The sequence below is a fragment of the Electrona antarctica genome, assembly GCF_951216825.1.
Source record: "Electrona antarctica genome assembly, chromosome: 11".
NCBI classification, from domain to species: Eukaryota; Metazoa; Chordata; class Actinopteri; order Myctophiformes; family Myctophidae; genus Electrona; species Electrona antarctica.
In genome coordinates, this window is record NC_136792.1 from 30,229,675 (window position 1) to 30,251,622 (window position 21,948).

General features: G+C 41.8%; 3 protein-coding genes across 4 annotated transcripts in view; 2 read left to right on the forward strand and 1 right to left on the reverse strand.

Moving 5' to 3' along the window:
• Positions 1-875: 875 nt before the first annotated feature.
• On the forward strand, positions 876-2,852 carry scg2a (secretogranin II a; the record flags this gene model as incomplete). The annotated part of the gene is made up of 1 exon (XM_079513808.1): positions 876-2,852. One exon carries the CDS (start codon positions 876-878, stop codon positions 2,850-2,852), a length of 1,977 nt encoding a protein of 658 aa, XP_079369934.1.
• Positions 2,853-4,026: 1,174 nt separating this feature from the next.
• The window catches only part of wdfy1 (WD repeat and FYVE domain containing 1), a 38,614-nt gene continuing 20,692 nt past the window's right edge, over positions 4,027-21,948 (reverse strand). Inside the window, exons 1-5 of one of the 2 annotated variants that reach the window (XM_079514617.1) lie at positions 12,614-12,733; positions 8,041-8,219; positions 6,497-6,605; positions 4,856-4,993; positions 4,027-4,394 (exon numbers count right to left, since the gene is read on the reverse strand). In XM_079514617.1, coding sequence (XP_079370743.1) covers positions 4,359-4,394; positions 4,856-4,993; positions 6,497-6,605; positions 8,041-8,219; positions 12,614-12,616 — 465 coding nt within the window. In that variant the 5' untranslated portion in view covers positions 12,617-12,733 and the 3' untranslated portion in view covers positions 4,027-4,358. Of the gene's footprint in view, positions 4,395-4,855; positions 4,994-6,496; positions 6,606-8,040; positions 8,220-12,613; positions 12,734-21,948 lie in introns of those variants that run through there. The other variant, XM_079514618.1, reaches the window with a different exon arrangement.
• On the forward strand, positions 14,032-20,638 carry dhrs12la (dehydrogenase/reductase 12-like a; the record flags this gene model as incomplete). The annotated part of the gene is made up of 10 exons (XM_079514293.1): positions 14,032-14,099; positions 16,139-16,272; positions 16,589-16,671; positions 16,778-16,873; positions 16,961-17,042; positions 17,291-17,352; positions 18,050-18,154; positions 18,826-18,916; positions 19,464-19,601; positions 20,523-20,638. Exons 1-10 carry the CDS (start codon positions 14,044-14,046, stop codon positions 20,636-20,638), a joined length of 963 nt encoding a protein of 320 aa, XP_079370419.1. The 5' UTR covers positions 14,032-14,043.

The window sequence follows — 21,948 nt, forward strand, 5'->3', positions numbered from 1 at the left end:
AACCTGATGCATCATGTTCTCGCAGAAAGGACGGAAAGGCAAAAGATATCCTTTTGTTTAATCTTTGTTTAGATGTCCCCGCCTCTGATACTCGAACTCATGTGAAAGTCAAAGCTATTATATTTTTTCAACTGCATTTCAGAAAACATGCATCAGGAAATCTGTTACTTAATTACTTGGCAGCCGGTTGATCATGATGTTGATGTTAGGCCTATTTATAATAAAAAAAAACTCTTACATTATAATTAGTTTGCGGTGTTTGTAGCCGTTTGTAGCCTACAGTGTGTTGATCATCATCATAACTTATTTGGTTGGTTCTGTGCTTGATTGATCGCGTCGTCTCACCAAAAAGACGCTTGTTTACGAGTGCATTTCAGAGCTCATTCATTGTATGAATTTAGTAACCCCAAAAGGTGGCCGTTATCTAGACAATTAAATATATAATAGTTGTCTTTGCAACCCAACAGAGCTTGCAATTAATTCAGGTTGAGTTACCTTGACAACAGGGGTTGTGACTCAACCAGAGAGCAGTAATTTAAGCGCTAATGAGTACTAATACTGTATATAATTGCCGGCAGCAGCTGAATGCCTGTACCGCCCTCCCTCGGCAAACTATCAATAGATTGATGCCACTATTAACACATTGGGCCTGGAAATATGAACAGAAAAGAAAAAAGACCAGGGCTGAAATAATGTTGAAAAGAATGCAGATAAGAACATTATTGACACATTATTGTGTTATCATATCGAGACCAGACCTTTAATCTGACGATTAAAGCAGAGGACTTTTCATAAATGCCAGATCAAGCTGTTATCTTCATGTGCAAAGGTCAGCATTGACCCCTCTCTGTCTCCTCTCCAGGCAATCCCCTACCATGCCAGCCCTCCCTAACACCTCCACAGCAGGGACCATCTTCCTCCTCTCTTTCATCTTCTTCCTCGGCACCTCTGCTGTCAGGGGGGCCTCTCTCAGAGAGCACAGACTGAGGGGTAGTGAACCAGATGATGCATACCAACCCCCCAATGCGGACATGCTCAAAGCCCTAGAGTACATCGGGAATCTCCACCAAAGAAGCGGTGCAGAGCCCCAGCTACAGATCCCGCTTGCCTCAGAGTATGACGCCACTGACATGGATGATTCTGAGAAGCTGCGCACCATGCTAAGAATGGCCCCTGATCCCCAGAGCCAGGCTGGGATGGATGATATAGAGGAGAGGGCGGAGGAAGAAAAAGATGACGAGGAGGATAAGAGTCAGGAGTGGCTCCAGGCGGTGCTCAGCAGCCTCCAGCAGACCGAGGAAGCCTCAAAGCCTGCCGCGCATCGATCCAATTACGCTTTCCCCTCGCCGGGCCAAGGTGGGAGGACGGTGACAGATGAGGACGATACTGCATACCACTGGACACGGCAGCCGCACGCCACCAGGCCTCACAGGAATCCCCCGTTTGAGGACGATGAGGAGGTTGACGAGGATGAGAAGGGGGAGGAGGAAGAGGAGGAAGGACGGGCCTTGAACCATGAGAGCCCCTTCAAGCGCATGAACGAGAATGTGGAAGAGAAGTACACAGCTCAGAACCTGGCCACTCTGCAGTCGTTGTTCGAGGAACTGGGGAGGCTGGCGAACGCCAAGGCTGCAAGCAAACGTCAGACTGAGGACCACAATGGTGATGACTTGGCCGATGAAGACGAGGAAGAGGAGGACAATGACATCTTTAATGTGAGAAATCTTGTTAACGAAGACATAGCCGGAGGAGAGCTATGGTCTCCGCTGGAGGAGCAGGAGAGAGAGGAGGAGGAGGAGGAGGAGGCAGAGAGACACAACTTACAGGATGGTGACCAAGACCTGTTTTATGATGACCAAGATGAAGATGTTGATGTAGATGATGATAGATATCCAGTGAAAAGATCCAGCCACACTGGTCTTGGAGATGACCCAGAAGACTTTGCTAAATTGGTGGACTATTACCTTTTGAAAGTACTGGAAAAAACAGAGGAAGAGGAGCAGAAAAGAGAGTTAGAGGAAGAAAAGAGAGCTCAGAGAAGGGCAGCTCAGTCACAGTACAGTGACAATATAAACCCACAGGCCATCTACCAGCTCATTCAAATCTCTCAGAAGCTCCAGATTCCACCAGAAGACCTGCTGGACATGCTCAAGACAGGAGAGCTGACAAAACAAGACAGATCGCCTCCGCAAAGCCAGATGCAATTGCGAATGGACAGCGACTTGGCCAGGCTAGAAAACAAACTCTCTCACATAGCCTCACACAAAACACACAAGAGCCCTCCAGCAAACTTGTACAACAGACACCTCCCTGCCACACAAAGCAGCAATACTCCAGATGATCTGCAGACAGAAGAGATACTGAACATCCTCGGGTTGGGAAGTATGGGAAATCACAACACGGCTCCCCTCAAGAAACAGAAGCACCGTAAAAGCTCCCAATCGCCTTCGTGGCAAGAGGACCACATTCCCCCACCCGAGAAATTAAAGGATGACTATGATGACACTGTGGGTGAGGATGAAATTGCAGCATATTTGGCAGGTCAAATGCTGCAGTATCCTGACTCTGTATACTACAACAAGGCGGGCCAAAAACGAGCTTCTGATCCCTATGAGGGTGGTCAGACTACACTGGGGTCATTCGAGCAGATGATACAGGACTACCTAGATCAAACAGACTCAGAGAAAAGCCCACATGAAAAGAGACAGTCTGAGAGCGAGGACGTGGGTGACACGACCCAAGCGCAGAGTTTGGACGACGAGGCACTGAGAAAAGTCCTAAGTTACCTGAACACAGAAATTGATGAGATCGTGGACAAGAATGTTGCTGGCAAATCTATTAATGGATTGTAGGCCTATATTGTGGGGTTGTATATATATTTAGTAGTTTTGGTGGAGAGAAAGAGGAATCAGATTAAAGTATTTTCAAAGATAAATAATGCAGTTGACTTAAAGCAATATTTGAACAGCTTTGAATATAGGGCTTGATATCAAATTACAAATGTACTGTATTAATACACACCTGTAAATTGACTCACCATGATTCCATATTATATCGATATCATATTCTAGCTCATTTGTTTGCATTTTGCCCAATACATTCTTTCCATATTTTAATTTATAATTACAGTATACCAGAGTATTTTGCAAACTTCGGACTTGAGCTTGTTCAATGCAAGTGATTGGGCAAATACAATGTGAACAGATACAGTAGATGAATGTTGGTGAGTCAATTTCTTTCTGTATTTATATATTGCTATAATTTATAGCAAGCCCTACATCCAAAATTGTGAAAATATTGCTTTGAGTTCATTCTGAGAGTTTACACTATTTTGGTCATTACAACCAATTGATTTAGTGATTTTATGATTAAATTATGTAGTGATGGTCATGCCTAGGCCATGTGGTGGTAACTGGGTTTTGTGGTTAATTTGATGTTTTTTTTCTATTTCTATTCACTTATTTATTTTTATATACGTAGGTTATTTGTTCAACAGCACTAGTTACAATAGACCAGTCATACCTGTGGCTTACCACCAACCCGGCATTTCAGCGCACATCCAATCAGTGTTGGATCCTTCAGGTCCACTCGTGTTCTTCATACTGTAAGTTACTTCTTAAGTGTGCTCATTATGTGACATAACTAAGGTTAATAAAGCATAATAAAACTTTATCTATTTCCGTATTGTGTAGTATTTCTTCATTTTCTGAACACAGACATGGGTAATTTAGCTCCACAGTATATATAGTTTATTCTATTTGTGACTGACATGAATAAAGTCACGTTGAAGTCAGTCAAGTTGATGGAAGTATTGACTTATTGTACATTACAGCCTTTTATTACTGCAAGTTATCAACTTCTGAAACATGCAGAAACAAACCACACAGAAGAGTTGGACATCGTGGCCACCGCTGATGGCAACAGGACTAACAGGACACAATGTGTATTCAGTTGTGTTCAAACAGCCTGACATGTGGCAGTTTGTATTGTAATATTTATAATACAGATGAAGACATCTCCTTAATGTAAAAATGCATTTATTCAAGTAAAGAAAAAAGAAATATATATGTTTGTATTAAATAATCAGACCACTTTAATTCCTGTCCATTATCCCCTGTATTATGCCCTGAGAAACACAAGTCTGACATTTAAAAGGCACTTATGTGGGCATTGGACATGCAGGCACATTTCTGTTTGACAAAACAGTATCTTGGTCAAATGCTCGCATACAAAATGAATCAATGATCTATGAACAGAATAATATCAGAGTAATAGTTCTTACAGTGCATGTTTAGAAGTAGTCTATTGTACAGTATAGAAAAACATTGATTTGGAACACCATGGTCTTCCAGTTGGCTTCAGTAGGCAGGTTTACTCATATATTCCTCCATGGTCTGTGAAGAAAGCATGCGTTATAATATATCGTTAATATAGCAGAAAGCTCCTATCTCCATATTTTAACTTTTTGTGTTTTTTCATGAATTAATTTCATACTACAGCGTCACAAAAAAGCATCAAAAGTATCAGATCTAGGCCCGGACCGCTGGCCTTGCAGTTGTGGGTTTGAATCCCGATCCTGAAGGCCTTTGCTGCGTGTCACTCCTCATCTTTCTCTCATTTCCTACAGTCTACTGTACCGACTGTACTATCAATAAAGGCATAAAAAGCCAGATCTACAAGCTTGCAAAGCGACACATTTTGAGCTTGTCGATCTGATACATTTGCTATTTTTGAATTAGCATTCTGAAAAGTATCAGTTTTGCACATATTATGAGGTTTTGACCCGACAGAGTCGATATGGTATGAGTAGATTTACTATTATTCATGCCACGTATGTGATGTATGTGTACAGTACCTCTTGGTGTGTGTCAGCCTCCTCTATACACACGCCTACATCTGTTTTGGATGTTTCTAGAATCTCTCCTCCCATCACGAACTCGTCCAGAATGAAGTATGCCTTCTCAAAGTTGAAAATTAAGTCCAGTTCACACACCTGATGGGACAACACATTAGATGAACACCTCCTCTGTTTAACTACAAACCAAGCTGTGAACCCATCGGCAAAAAAGGAAAGAACAGCGCCCTGTTTTCCTCTGGGGGTGGCACCAAATAGAATGTGTGGATAGCAGGATGTTTGCTCCGCCTTAGGCCCTCCTCTTCTGGTGGGGTGCCAATGTTTTCATTCCCACTAACAACAATGCATACACATTCTGAATGCCCCTGCCGACAGATCCAGTAGCGTGGAATCTGTTCTTGATAGATTAACTACAGACAAGCACAAACCTACAACCTGGCCATTTTGTAACTTCAAATATTGGCAAGATATATTCAATAGTTGCTCTCTTGATTAAATTGCTATTTCAACACACGTGCACGCGCGCACGCGCACGCACGCACGCACGCACTCACACACACACAGAGTACATAAACCTTTATTGTTCCTGAGGGAAATTCAGTTGTCATAGCAGCAGCACAGTGAAGATGAAACAGGTAAGGGTATAGAACAGTTGCAGAATAAGTGGTAGAGTAACACTAAAATAAGATAACAATATAAAAGACAGTAAAAAATTACTTAATAGAGGCTTATGTAGGTATCGTGTGCATGCCGGCACCAATACAAATGGCATATAAACCAGTAAGACGCCTGAGGTCGTGCTGAAACAACAGAGCTTCTTAATACGGCACAGTTGAGAAGCAGGAAACTATTAAAGTGAGGTCAGATGTAGAGTTGCTGGTCGGATCCATATATGCAGATCTAGTATGTCAAACCATGTATGGCTATCCAGGGTTTGATGAGGTCAGTGTTGTGATCTTCATATATGGAGATCCAGGTGATGATAGTCAGCTCCACATATGGAGATCCATGTGTTGTACCAACTTGGTTCATTTGCAAGTGTGACTCGCGTCGCGGCAGCCATATATTGACATTCCCATATATTTCTCCTGTTTTTCATTGACCAAAAAATGCACAATGAAAAACAGGTATGGCCAGGGTTCATGGCCATATATAGCGTGTCTTGAGTGTAGAGGGTTTGATGATGTCAGATCGACATCGTCGTGATCTTCATATATGGAGTGTGTCACGAGACGTGATGGACTGACAACCTTCAGGAGCGTGTCACGACGCGTCGTGATCTTCATATATGGAGACAGCCATACTGTAGCATGTCACGAGGCGTGATGTCATGAGGCGTGATGGACTGACAACCATATACAGTATGGAGGTGTGAGTGACGGAGCGACGGACTGATTTTCATAGTCATTTGCGACCTACGTTGTTCATAAAAGCATGTAGTTATTATAGGTATGTAGTAGATTTCAATATAAATATAGGCACAACAATCTATCACTAGTATATGTGCATATAATTTGACTTTAACTGGTCCATTTGGTTACATACATACACCCTCTGAGCTACAAATGGATAAATTAACACTGAGGATTTTACTGCATAGTATACAATACAATCTGCTCCATTTGGTGAGGTTTTCCTTACATTGCCAAAGTATTTGTCAAGCAGCTCAACATATCTGTGCAGCACTTCCAGGGTCAGCAGCTCGTTGTCCTGGTCGTCCAGACCAGCACAGAAATACAGACTGGCATACCTGGAACAGACAACATCAAAGGTTAAAGCAGCATGTCGTTCTCAAACCTGTAGTGCTCCTGTTAGATTTTGAAACAAGGAATCTAAAAGCTCAACATAGCAGCCCCTAGAGTCCGTGCTGCTCCTCACACCCAACTGGAATTGGCCAAAGAGTGGCACTAGAGCAGTGGTTTAGGAAAGATTTTCATATCAAGGACCCCCAAAAAAAAGAATATTCCACTGGCTATATTTGCCAATAGCCAATGATTAAAGTAGTTAAACAGATGGCAACTTTGATGATGGAAAGGGCCACTATATTTCCACAGTCACTCCAGACACTTCCATATACTGTCGGGCAAAAACCTCAAGAAAACAAAAAAGTAGCTAAACTTGCCGATCTAATTGGAATCCTGAATTACCTTTTGCTATATTTTAATTGGAATCCTGAAAACTATACATTTTATTAATTTCAAATGCATTCCACTCATTTTCAACATTTTATTATGTCATTAATATACATTAAAGCTGTTCCCCCATTCTGTGTTTCCTAAAACTGGAGATCTGATTTTTTTCATACTTACAGTTCTAGGAAACACAGAATGGGGGAACTTTTTTATTATTTCCACACAACAGCTTTAATGTATATTAATGACATAGTAAAATGTTGAAAATGAGTGGAATGCCCCTTTAAAGAATGATGATTTTTGTTGCCTTATATAGGATGTTAATGGTATGGTCACATAGTATGCTAATAACTCAAATTTCCCACGGGAGTTGAATTTCAATCTTTTAGTACCGTACATGTTATTAGACACCTTTAGAAACATATTGGTGAAGAAATTTCTTGGTAACGATTTAGTTCCCAGATTTTTATAGGTTTCTCTTACTATTAGATTATGATACCACTCATTTCAGTAAGGTAGGACAACACAGTAGAATTGTAATGAATTTGGAAGAAATGTTTATATGCTTAGGGGGAAAAAAAACATGAAATAGAGGAAATATTCAGAACGCTGCCCACGCCTTTGTGCTCTCATCTGTCTCAAGAAGTATAAAGGGAGGGGCACGGTGGCACAGTTGGTAGTGCTGTCGCCTCACAGCTTCTGTTGCTCTCCCCATGTCCCCCATATATGGGGACTAGGTTGGCGGAGGGTGTGTAGAGCCCAGGATCACATTAGATAATTGACACAGGGGTGAAAAATGGGTTACAAAATCGTGGGATAAAAATTTAAGAAAAACAAAAAGAAGTATAAAGGGTAGTACTAAAGGAGATTGGATTACAGTAATGAGAGATAGATTCTATGGAGAAACTGACCTTCTCTCTATAGGCTGAGAGCAGAACAATATGCGAAGAACTGGAAGACGTGCACGCACGCACACACACGTCAATGTTCATATATGTACAACCCCACCCCACACACATACACACAAGCTGTGCCCATACACACCCGCATCACCTCTTGTAAACTATCTTGAGGTCCCTCCACTGGAGGAAGTTGCAGGAGCGTGGGGGGCGGGCCAACACCATCATGGTCATGTCACGGATCACCTTCTTCTTGTCCCGCTCCGTCATGGGGGTGTACCATTTCTGCAGCCGCAGTTTCCCCTGGCGGCTGAACAGCAGCAGGAAGTGCATCTGCACTCAAACAACATAAAAAAGACACCAGAAGACAATAGACTTTAGATCTGTGTTTAAGCACTTGAACCCCACCATCCATATCTGGGGGGAACATTAGCTGTTGAGGGGCGCTAGCCCCTCCTATATTCAGCCAAAGATTTTCGTCTTACACAAACATTAAATTCCCATTGAGAAAGGAATGGAGAATTTACGTCATATTTGGACGAGCAAAGCCCCTCCTATACAGGTTTAATGTTTGTTTTTAGTTCAACGTTTGTTTTAAAAACGGCATTAACAATAAAGGGAATTCAATGTTTGTTTTGTCTCAATGTTTGTTTTACATCATCATGTTGTAAGATGATAAGAGCGACCCTCACTTCACACGGGTGTGATTTTTGTCCTACACAAACATTAAATTCCCATTGAGAAATGAATGGAGAAATTATGTCATATGTGGACGAGCAAATTGGCCTTTTTGTCCTACACAAACATTACATTCCCATTGACTAAAAAATACATCGCATGGATGCACCTGGGACGTATCCTCAGTGATGTATCTTGAGGTCAACAGGGTTTCGGGTCTACCAACATCATACCCCTCACTCAGGCGACCCAGCCGGGCTGATCAAGTCCTGACCTACGTCCCAGTAGCTACCCTCGATCAGTCCCATTAGGGAAAGACAGGGCCACACAATCCGTTGGAACTACTCCAGAACTACTCTGCCAGGGCTGGGAGGTACGCTTCTTTTTTTTTTTTTTAAGATATTTTTTTTGCGGGTTACGCCTTTTATTGGTTTTTGAAGGGACAGACAGTAGGCTGACAGGAAACGGGAGAGAGATGGGGGAAGACATGCAGTAAAGGCCGTGTCGGGCTCGGGAGTCGAGCCCGCGGCACACTGCGACTGGATTACCAGTCGGGTGCCCAGACGGTTACGCCACCGCCTGGGCTACGCTTCTGGCGCATGGAAGGACTAGGCTCTGTGGGTTGACTCCTGTCCGGGCCCCTCCTACGTCTCACCAGGTCCACTCCTGCTCTCAGCAGGCCCAGGACCTGTGCGTTGCACCAGAGTCCCAGCACCAGACACTTCATTCATGAGTGGTGGGCAATGGTTCCGCAGGGCAATGGTGCTGCGGCTCCGCTTGCTGCTTGCATGGCCCTCCTAAAGGCCTCACCGAGGGTTGTTGGGCTTCCTTCTCACGGAGGACACAGGCTGGGGCTCTAACCCATACTGCTCACCCGGGTGCCGTCTACATTCCGGCTGTCACCCGTCTCTCCGGTGGTCACCAGACTATACCTGGTTGTCACATAGTCTATTCCTATAGTCACTATAAATAGAAGAACTATAACTAAAACATACATCGCATGGATGCACCTGGGACGTATCCTCAGTGATGTATCCTATTGACAATGAATAGAGAATTTACGTCTTATGTGGACGAGCAAATCGGCATTTTTGTCCTACACAAACATTAAATTGCCATCGACAATGAACGGAGACATGTTACGTCATGATGATGTACGATGATAAGAGCGTCCCTCACTTCACACGGGTGTGATTTTTGGCAAATAGATTTGGTGAAGATGGGGGGAAAAGCAGTCCAAGTGCAGAGCGAACTCAGGTCCATTTTATTAAGTTTAAACCTCATCTCAGATTTGTATAACCCTCATTTCTAATAAGCATTTAAATCTCCATATGTTGTGCTGTCTCATTCAGTATGGTTTTAAATACCGGTATGTGATCAAGTTGTGATTCATATAGTGTGAATTATAGTAATAACCGGGAGCTGTGGGACTGTGGTCTACCACATCTACATAATTTCCCTCATTATCTCTCCACAGTTGCTCTCTGCTCTGCTCTCATTCACTACAAAGGCTGGAGCCTGTGTTGTTTTCCCCTCCTGATGATAAGTCTGATTTCAGCTAGAAACAATGGCTCAAAAGCCAAAAATGGCACATGTAGTAACGCTTTTAACCACTTAAACCCTATCATCCTACGTTTGACCCTGTCTGCATGAACAATTCCAGGACAATAGCAGATATGTTGCATTGCAGCGCGTTATAGAACGGCTATTTACAATTAATGGATTTGCTGTAGGGAAAAGGATCAGACCATGCAGTATAGAGCCCTGGGAGACACAGGTTGATGAAGTACCCTTACCGTATATCTAGGGTTTAACAACACAGAAGAAATAAACAGACATGTTTCCTCAGCATTTCTAAGTCCTGTGTGGGTGTGAAGTATTTTGGGATACGTCATGACCAAGTGTAAAGAACTTTTCAATGTGTCAATTGGTCTCTGTATTTTTGAGGGGCGCTATCCCCTCCTATGTCCAGCTTTGAGGGTGTGTAAACATTGTCCTAACACAAACATTAAATGCCCTTGAAAATGAATGGATTTTTGAGCGTTTGTGTAAACACAAACATTACGTAAACACAAACATTGAAGACAAAAGTGAGGACGCAAATTGTGTTAGACTGGGTGCAGATTGATTAGCTCCTCTAAATTTGCAATGGTAATATAGGTTATTTTCCTCTTCTGAATTCTGTTATTTCGTATGTACATGCAATTTTTAAAACTATATATTATTTATCTCACATTTGTTTTTCGACCTCATCTCACATCTGTGTTTATACCGCTTCTCACATCTGTGTTTATACCGCTTCTCACATCTGTGTTTATACCGCTTCTCACATCTGTGTTTATACCGCTTCTCACATCTGTGTTTATACCGCTTCTCACTGCATTTCAACCTAATCGCAGATTTGTAGCCTTTAAATCAAATGTACACAGAGAGAAAATGAAGGCAGACCATTAATGTCATGCTCATGGGAGATGGAGAATTTCATGAAAATCATAAATGAACAAAATAAGGCACCCACAGAAAAAGAAAAAAAAAGATTAGTAAAAACAAAACAAAACAATTGTTTAGCATCATGTGTGATTATTTAGTGTAGGCCTATGTCTGCCTACTACGTATCTGTTTTAGTGTTTTAGAGGCAGATAGGGAAAACAAAGGTTTAACGTTACAACCTGTAGTCTGTAGCTACATAATGTGTATCTGGTATACAGACTAACTGGTTGAGTCACAAGTCTGGCCCAATGAAGAAATTCTTGTAAAGGGCTTTGATTTAATAGCGAAATTCTGTATTGAAAAAGGTCCTATATATACACATAATACACCTTAAGTAAAGTTTCACAAAGAGTTTGAATGTCATCTGAGATAAGGGAGGAAATACAAGGCTGCAACAATGTGGCATTCATTTATGTTCATGTTATCAACATGTAGTTAATGTGTAGCTACAGATTTATGGGCATGAATGTATGCACAGAGGCATGTCCACACGGGTTCCCATCCTTGCGCATACACGCACACACACGCACGCACTCACTCACTCACTCACGCACGCACGCACGCACATGCACACACACACACACACACACACACACACACACACACACACACACACACTTGTTGATTGCTGCCACAAAATTACATTGCTGTCACCAAAACATTAATATTACAGTAGGCCTACTAAATTAATGTCTTTACAGTAGCCTATGCTGTTTGTTTGTCAGAATGTAAATGTATAAATCAGTTCTCTGGATAAAGTACAGTCTCAGTTTCTCCATTCATTTAGAGAGAGATAGAGGGGGTGTGTTCAGTAACAGTTTAATCCTACAGCCAGTGTTGCAATCAAAACACGTCTACCACAATGGCTTGTTCCAAAAAACTGGGATTACACTGTCAAATCCTGAGTGTCCAACTGTCCATTTAAGTTTGAGAGTCAATTTGGTGACATTTTTAGCCCATACTCACATAGTTTATACAAATGGATAAATTAACACCAAGGATTTTACTTTGTGGGATTACAGCTGCAGAAATTATTTTCTAAACATTCATTCTATTCCGCTTTTGTGCAATGTATTCACTGCTGCTCTTATCGGGAGTCAACAGATCTTTGACCGGCTGGGGCCTGGTGCACATGCAATCTACAGCCTACTTCCAGGACTTCAAATAGAACATATAGAACAGGCGACCTGGCAAAAAAAGAGTAGCCTATAAACGTGTGACGATGAAAATGTTCTGTGCTTTAAAGCAGCAGTTTATAATCTGATACAAAAAGACGAGACCTGTGCCACATTTAAACATCAGTTTAACTTCATTTGGTTTCAATTTCATTTAAATTTTCTTAATATCTGAGCAAATGAAAAGCAGAGCAGAACAGATATCGTATGCTACACCAGCTCAAACGTAGGCTATTGCTATTATACACTGCACTCCGAGAGGAGCACCATGCTACTTCCCAGGTAGCCTGGGTATCGACGCTGCTTCCCAGGTGCACCGTGCAGGTGTAGCCTAGCCTAAAGTGTACACTGGCCAAATAGGCCTATGTAAACTCAAATACTCACCATTTTGTCACGGTAAATTGCGATAAACAGTCTTTGATAACGGTAAAGAATCCACGCACGGTTTAAAACTAAAACACTGTTATTTCTTGCGTATCTTGGGATGTGGTGACATCGCTGAGCTTCACAGAACTCATGTGCGATGCGCAGTGCTGCGCACTGTGCGTAACGTGCGTTGCAACACCTTCCCAAGGTACTGCCGCGCCCTCTGCTTATCTGCAGCATGGAATTGTCACTCTGCCGCCGTCTGCACAGCAACATCATCCCTGTTCATTTAATTTAGTGTTAAATTAACACTAAGAAAGGACGGTACAGCAAGATCTGCTATATGTTGAACTTCAGTAGATCTACTTGGTAACTTCAGGCATGTGGTGCGAGCCTTCATACAATGACTTTAAGTTTAAACTTAAAAGTAGCAATATTCTGTTCTCTTTACATTACCTTATAGAAATTGATTGAGTGATCACCCAAATCCACATACTGTAGGCTACAGATTATAGAACATATAGCCTAGGCTACTGTAGGCTATATAGCCTATGGTTCTAATCGGTCTAATAGCTAAGTTTCAGTTTACAGAAACAGAACTGATGCATATGACTTTGTCAGTGGTGGAAAGTAACTAAGTACATTACTCATGCAACTCGAATACTGTACTTAAGTACAATTTTGAGGTATAGCCTACTTTTACTGAAGGCCTATATTTCAATACTTTCATATACATCTCAGAGGCAAATATTGTACATTTATTTCAAAACTTTAGTTACTATAGTTAATTTGTTGATTTTGATTATTATTACAACATTAACGACTTCAGCCCACTACTCTATATACTTCGGCTGTTTGAAAACAGCATCCATCGGTGTGACACATTGTGAGTTTGTTTTCAAAACATTTGTATGCATTTTACATTTGAAAACTTGTGAAATGGGACATTATAATATTGAGTAGCCTATACTTTTACTTTTAAGTACATTCTGATGCCATTCAATACATCTACCTCTACTCAATGAGGCTACATTTTGAATAACAGACTTTCAGTTGGGAGTACGAGAGTATACTTTTTCCACCACTGGACCTTTTCGTGTTATAGCCTACATACTATTATAGGCAATTAGGCATGCATCTTATATTATGTTCTTCAACATGTGTGAAATAAGCCCAGAAATAAGACAGCTATATCCCATTGAAGGTCTATAGGAAAGCATTCAGCTAGTTTAAACAAGTTGAATGCACCCTGATGACCTTTATATATACTGTATCTATTGTCACTATAACACATTCAGCCCTCTGTCTGGCCGCTTGGTGGCCTCTGGAAGGGTGTCATCCACCTATGTAAATTCATTCTAATGCCTTGGTTACACGTGGTACTGGTCCATATTAAAGCCCGGAGGAGAGCTTGCCCCGCTGTGACCGAGACCCTGTGGAGATAAAGCATGTCTCTGTACCGCAACTCCGCCTGGTTCCTCAAAGGAGTCACTGAATTCACCAGGTAAGTGCCTGTTCTGTCCTGTAGGCTGCTTGACCACTTGAACCCCAGCATTTCCTATAGTCATGGAGGGAATATTTGCCACAAATAGCAGAATGATAGCCTATTTGTATCAAAGAGATTTGGTGTAGAGGGAAAAAAAGAATCCAAGTTACGTACCAAGTAGGCTACAGTGGAACTCAGGTCTAAAGTATAAAGTAGTATAAAGGGTTCATGGTTATTAATGTGCAGCTCAAAGATGTCCATTTCAATCTTGTGTTAAAGAGAAAATGCATTGATTTCGCAGTAGCCTATGTCTAAATTTCTGCATTTGAAAATGTAAGAAAGATACCTGAAGTCAAGGCTGTTCATTTGAGGTAGGGGTAAATATTTAATCAAATAATACACAGAAAATGTCAGAAAATGTTATACATTTGTAGTGATCAAATAATCAGTTTATGGATGTATCAGGTACAAAAATATCTTATATACTATATGTATTCATCTTTATATTTATTAAATCTAAAATGAAAAGCTGCTGGATAAACATTAAGCAATTTCAGGATGATTTGGTTCATATAAGTTGTGATGAATGAGCATTTACTTATTTATTCCATTATGTTATGGTCTAAATAAATCACTCATGGTTTAATCAAATAATGAATTTATTTTTGACAGATTACTCTATTATTAAAATGATGTGATGGTTGAAATGTCTAATGATGATGATGATGATGACAATAATACATCAGCCTCATATTGCACTTTCCTCAAAGATGCTTTACAAAAATAACTTAATTAACGCAAAAAAACAACCATCAGTAGATCCTGGTGTAGATCACTACTGTATATACTGTAGTGTAGATGAACCAAGAAGACTCAATGTGAACAGACACAGAGAATGTTTGGGCCTCACATCAGCCTAGAATAGATGGCTCAAGTGTGCATTGAATAGAATAGAATAATGAATTGAATCTGACTGGTTGATGTCTGAATGAATATTGAATTCAATTTAAATATTGTATTTGTATCAGGGGCCATGTACAAAATACATTAAACTCAAGCAAAGAGAATGTTTTGTACAGATTTAGCTGTAGCTCACTTCCATAATAGTCTCTGGGCAGTTGAACAGAAGCATATGGTTGTGATAGAACATTGATTTATGTATCAGGCCTATAATGTAACTGAACAGGTGCTCCGTGAGGCCCCAAGTCTTTCATATAATCACAGTGGAGCTAGCTTATCAATCAAATCTAATTTGTTTTCACAACAGTATAAGCCAAGCCTTGTGAAGAGGTGCGTTTGTGCTTGATTCACATCTTCTCCCTTTTGTTCAGTGTTGTTTTTCCTCCCAGATAGCAGCAAGTCTCACTACCCGCGCTGACCCTGTGCTAATGTGCTCTCTGCATGACACCACGCGAACAGAGCCACCATTTAGCCCCAGCAGAACTCGCTAAGCACGGCGGCACCATGCTCCCTTGATCCCCTGCTGCCTGCCGCCTTAACAATGGTGTGCTCAGGACAATGGGGGGAATTGAGGTCCATAATGTCGCTGCCTCTCTCTCACAAGGACACACACACACACACACACACACACACACACACACACACACACACACACACACACACACACACACACACACACAGCACTCCTGCCTCTCTCATCAACGAGATGATGCAAGGCACGCTCTCTCTCATCAGATTGTTACAGTAAACTGAACTGAAGTGACACACTCAGTGCCCCCGGTTGACCTGATTGCTCAGAGCATGTCTGTGTGTCTCTCTCTCAACACGTACACACATTGATACAGAAAGGGAGATGCATCCAATTTTCATTTCAGACCCGTACAAGCGAGTGGTTTCCCAAAGTGGGGTTCAGGGATCCTTGATGGCCGGTTCCAGGGGTTCCCCAGCCAAACGAGGAGTAGTTCAATTGAACTATAATTAAATGTACTTGAAGTTATTTGAGTGTTCTAACAAGTGTTCTAGCATTCTATCATTTCAATATCACCACTCCATGTTGTGTGTGTGTGTGTGTGTGTATATGTGTGTGTGTTTTGCAGGAATGGCTTTCTGTCGTCCTCCAAGAGGTTTGTGGAGAAGGACCTGGAGGTGTCCGTGGCAGGCCGTTCCTTCATGATAACTGGAGCTAACAGTGGCATTGGGAAAGCCACGGCCATGGCCATCGCTAAGAAAGGTACACACCATCCTGGTGCACACTGGTGTGTTGTGGGACAAGTTCAGGTGTGCCTTGAGATTTTGATTTAGATATAAAACTATGGGTATACAAAAAGTTCTGAATATTTATTTTAATTCATTTCACAATAGCCTACAATAGCTGATCTACCTACAAGCTTCACAACACGCTCCACCATGACATGTTACGAAGCTTTTAGATTGCTATTTTAGCTTTTTGACCTTTTCTTAGAGTATGAAATTGGGATTAAGTTGAAGAGTTTGAAGATTGTTTTTCTTATCTATATTCCATTGTCACTATACTTCCTTCTTCACAGGTGGAACCATCCACATGGTGTGCAGAAACAAGGACAAGGCTGAGGAGGCAAGGGCCGACATTGTCAAGGAGACAGGGAACAAAGTACAGTATGACTCATGTTTCTAAGAAATATAAGGCAGTGTCACTACGGTAACTCTGCTGCTATGGATACAGATTGCATCCATCCTAAAGTCTTGTGCCATTGCAGGAGATCTTCGTGCACATACTGGACTTGACTGAGACCCGGAAGGTCTGGGAGTTCGCTGAGGCCTTCAAGAGGAAGTACAAAACCCTCAATGTGCTGGTGAGAGCCACCAGGTTCAGCTAACTACTATTAGCGATTGCGATTAATTGTGATTATTGGTACCTTAACGAGTTGTACTGTGTGCAGATCAATAACGCTGGCTGCATCATGAGCCAGAGGGAGGTGAACGCGGAGGGGCTAGAGAAGAGCTTCGCCATCAATGTCTTGGGTGAGAGAGACATTGTGGTATATGAAAAAACAGACATGCATGCTGGGTATCAGATCAATCCACATCAATGTTTCTATACATAAACAATAATGATGCCCAAAATAAGGACACCAGGTTGAAAGTTGTTATAGTACTACATTGAATATTAAACCAGAGACCTGAACTTAAAAATAGCCCAATGGAAACCGTGCAGAAATAGTTAGGAAAAAGCAAGCAGAGAATAATGAAAGTGTTCATTTGTCTTTTAGGAGTGTACATTCTCACCAAGAGCCTCATACCTCTGCTGGAGAAGAGCACAGATGCCAGAGTGGTGAGTGCCTCAATTCAATATTGTATCATACGTAGTGGTTCCCAAATGGTGTGACAAAGAGTTACACATGATTATTGCAGAATATAAAACTTTTATAAAGTTTTATTTTATTTTATTTTTATCAATTATATAGCCTATATCAGTACTTTGTTTACACTCATTTAAAATTGTAGAGGCAAATTCCATAACCCCAAAAATATATATTTGAAACTTTTTATTTGGCATTAGAAAATATAAATAAACATGTATAGAGTAATTCATAACTGTGATAAAACAGGTTATTTTGCACAAAGATGAATACATAGACTATGTGCCTTGAGATTTTGACTTACCTTTGGAACCCACTGCCAACGCATAATGAGAACTAGTGGCCGGGATCATATGTTCAAAATGTCACTATCAAATTATAAAGTAAACCATTCACATCACAAAAGATTGAGAGAGACAGAGAGAGAAATAGAGAGCAATCATTAAGCCAGCAAGTCCGAGGCCGTACATAGTAATACACCTCTATGTTAAATGAACACATTTTACTGTGTATTACATTCAGGCTGCATGCCTGAATACATTGGAAGAGTGAATTTATCCCGATTGCGTTTCATTGTTTTCATCATTCTCCAGTGAAAATCCAATGGTCTTCTCCTGACCTCATTTCCTCTCTCATTCTTCTTCCTCCCCTCCCCTCCATCTCTCTCAGGTCACGGTGTCATCCGGGGGCATGTTGGTTCAGAAGCTGAGGATAGGCAACCTGCAGTCCTGTGCAGGAAATTATGACGGTACCATGGTCTATGCCCAGAATAAGGTTAGAAAGGACATGGGCTTTTCTACCTACAACTACCCAACTACTTGAAGCTGCAATCCATAACCTCAATGTCCTCCCCGAAAGCACTGTCCCCTACTCGAGTGCTAAAATTATACTTTTGGGCAAAGATAGAAAGCCTGATTGGTGGCAAAAATTGTGTTTTGACCTTCATGCAATACACGTAGAGATATACAACCACTGCAGTGTTAGTAATATGGTATTAACATGCTCTACCATACAGATGGGTCAACAGACAGTTGTATGAAATGCCACTGTAAGCACTATTTATGTTATGTATCCTCTCCTGGGGCGGCTGTAGCTTAGTGGCAGAGAATCTGATCTGCTAATCAGAAGGTCACCGCTTTGACCCCCGGCCCACTCAGGATAGCCTAATTGTCCCTGAGCAAGAACCTAACAGCTCTCTCCTGAGCACTCCTCATGACCATTTGAGCAGCCATCAGCTGGGGGACCTGGCCATTTCCTCATCTATATACAGTACACCCACCCCTTCACATGCATGTTCTCATGTACAGTATGTATAATGGAGACCACTTACATAAAAGGAGCTTTTGGCAAAGTATTTACATGGTTGCAAACTTTCTAAACGTAGCAAACAGAATATATAGCATGAAATGGCCTTGCACAGAAATGTGTGTGTGTGTGTGTTTCAGAGACAGCAGGTGGTGATGATAGAGCAGTTGGCAAAGGTGCATGCGAACATCAACTTTTCTGTCATGCACCCTGGCTGGGTGGACACTCCAGGTACCACAAGCACGCGCACACACACGCATGCATTATTAATAATGTATTATGGATGCATTTCTTTATTGTCAGAGTTAAATCAACACTGAATTTGATGTGAAAAACAACAGATGATCTGGACACAAAAAAAGAGGAACAGCCTTTGTTTATTAAAAGGCAATTGCTAAGATGTTTCGACCTCGGAAGGTCTTCATCAGGGCAAAATTATCATTCCACCCGGACCTGATGAAGTCGTTTCGAGGCTGACAACATGTTGGCAATTGCCTTTTAATAAATAAAGGCTGTTTCTCTCTATTGTTTTAACATGTTTTGATCCAGTTTGATCTGTGGGCACCATTGACACTTTTTACTATAGTTAACTTTTTTGTATCTACTGTGAGCACCTGTGTGTTCTTGTTTTTACTTTGTAATCCAGGGTGATTCATTTGTCTCTTTATCTCCCTTCCTCTCCCTCTCTCTCTCTTTCTTTCTATCTCCTATACCTATCCCTGTCTCTCTCACCCCCCGTCTCTCTCTCTGGTATCCCCCTCTCTCTCTGGAGTTCCAGTAGTGGCCAATGCCATCCCAGACTTCCATCGCTCTATGAGGGAGAACCTGCGTGCCCCAGAGCAGGGGGCTGACACTGTGGTGTGGCTGGCCATCTCTGATGCCGGAGCCACCCACCCCAGTGGAAGCTTCTTCCATGGTAGGAACTACCAATTACTGCATGGGTATAGACATAGTGAGGAGAGGAGATGAGATAGCTAGCTCAATGCAGTGTTTGTCATTTGTAGGTCAGATGGGGGCCAAAGATTAAGTGTGTCAACAGTGTGTGTGTGTGTGTGTGTGTGTGTGCTGTGTGTGTGTGTGTGTGTGTGTGTGTGTGTGTGTGTGTGTGTGTGTGTGTGTGTGTGTGTGTGTGTGTGTGTGTGTGAAGGACTGGCGTGCATCCACTGCAGCTGGAGTGGGCTGTTCTGTGCCAGATACTGCCAGAGTACAGTGCACACCCCTATAAAACACACACACACACACACACACACACACACACACACACACACACACACACACACACACACACACACACACACACACACACACACACACACACACACACACACACACACCACACACACACACACACACACACACACACACTTAAATGTCCTGAGTGATCTGTTGAGAAGAACAGAGAAGCGCACACATAAACAACCACCTAACTTGTTATTACCCAGAACGTAGAAATATACTGCATGGAAGTAAAAATATGTTCGATCGCTCTCTGCTTAAAGTCCTTTATCTGGACATTTCTTAATAGTCGAACATTCTGTGAAGATAGGCAAACATTCAACAAAAATAGCTTGTCTACCTGAGTTTGTAGACCGGCTATGTTCAGTGAAGATATTTGGTGTAGAGGGAAAAAAGCAGGGGGCCAAGGATAGAGCCCTGGGGGGACCCCGGGTTTTACTTAAATAAACTCTGCCTTTGTGGGACATTTTTCTCATACCCATGAGGAAAAGTGTACTTTTTATGGTTACAAAAAGGTTTGTAGGCACGACTACATTGTTAGTATACGTGTTGGTTCGTTGGTTTTGGTTTTTCTAAGCCCAAACCGTGTGTGTGTCTGTAGACCGGAGGGTGGTGCCCACCCACCTGCCCCTGGCCTGGAGCCGTAGTTCTCCTCTGGAGGACCAGAAGTTCATTTCACTGTTGGAGGACCTGGCTAAGACCCACCAGCCCCACTGAAGCACCACACCCACCCATCAGCACTACAACCACCTGGCTAAGACCCACCAGCCCCACTGAAGCACCACACCCACCCATCAGCACTACAACCACAACATCTTCCCTTCCTCAACCTGTACTGCTCAATAAGGCAGAATTACCAAATGCATCTCAGCTTGGAATGACCGTGGTACCATTAAAGAAAAACAAACAAAACAAAGTATTTTATTACTTAAGGTGAGAACCTAAAGATCTGCACCCATTCCCCAGAAACCACTGCATTAATGGTTGGGAACTGGTATACTGCATGGGAGCCTTTGATACGTAAAATACGTACTTATTAATACTAATATATTCATATGTGCGAGGTCAGCTTGTACTTTAAACACTGTTAGGATACAATGTTGTTTTAAGCTCATAATATTTTTTCTGTGCACACACACACACACACACACACACACACACACACACACACACACACACACACACACACACACACACACACTGTTCAGTGACTTTATAGATGCAGTCAATCAGATGGGAATCTGATGTGACTTAAGACACTGCCAACATACCCTCATTGTGCACAAGGATGCATACGCACGTGTGCGTATGCACGCGTACACACACACACACACACACACACACACACACACACACACACACACACACACACACACACACAGCTATAAGGGCTCAACCTAATGTTCACCATTGTTTGCTGTCATGTGTCTAATGTAACATGCGTGCAGTCTTGCTGACAATGTTTAATGTCTATGCAAATTATTTAATTCCAGTGCCAGTAGTATTGTTTACTTACAGTATGTCACAGGCTGAGCTCAAGCTTGAGAGTTGCTCTCACTATTTACACACCATTCACAACTGCCAATTGTGAATGTGCAATGAGATGTTTATACATATTGTAAAGTGCTTTAGATAAGCACTATATGATTGCATGCCATTTATGTGAACTTGTGATATCTGCCCAGCACCTTAGAAAAGGAGAGTTTTACTGACTGTAACAAGCTTTGGTGTTAATTTATTCTGTAATGCATGCTTAATTAAATAATGTTTTTTGTCAAGAGCATACTAGCATTTATTTTATGATTCCATGTCTGTTGCAACATTTGCCCTATAGGTTAAAATACCATTTGTGCTTTGTTTGTTTAATAGACATGATAATGGAGGTAGAAGAGGAAATTACTGCAACAAACACATTTTCACAGACATTACCTTTGCTCTCTAAAAACTAAAGGCTAGCCAGTACAGAGTAAATCCTGGGCAGCATTCCATTTCGGGTTTATGATCCGGTCGGGAGCGGATGATATCGC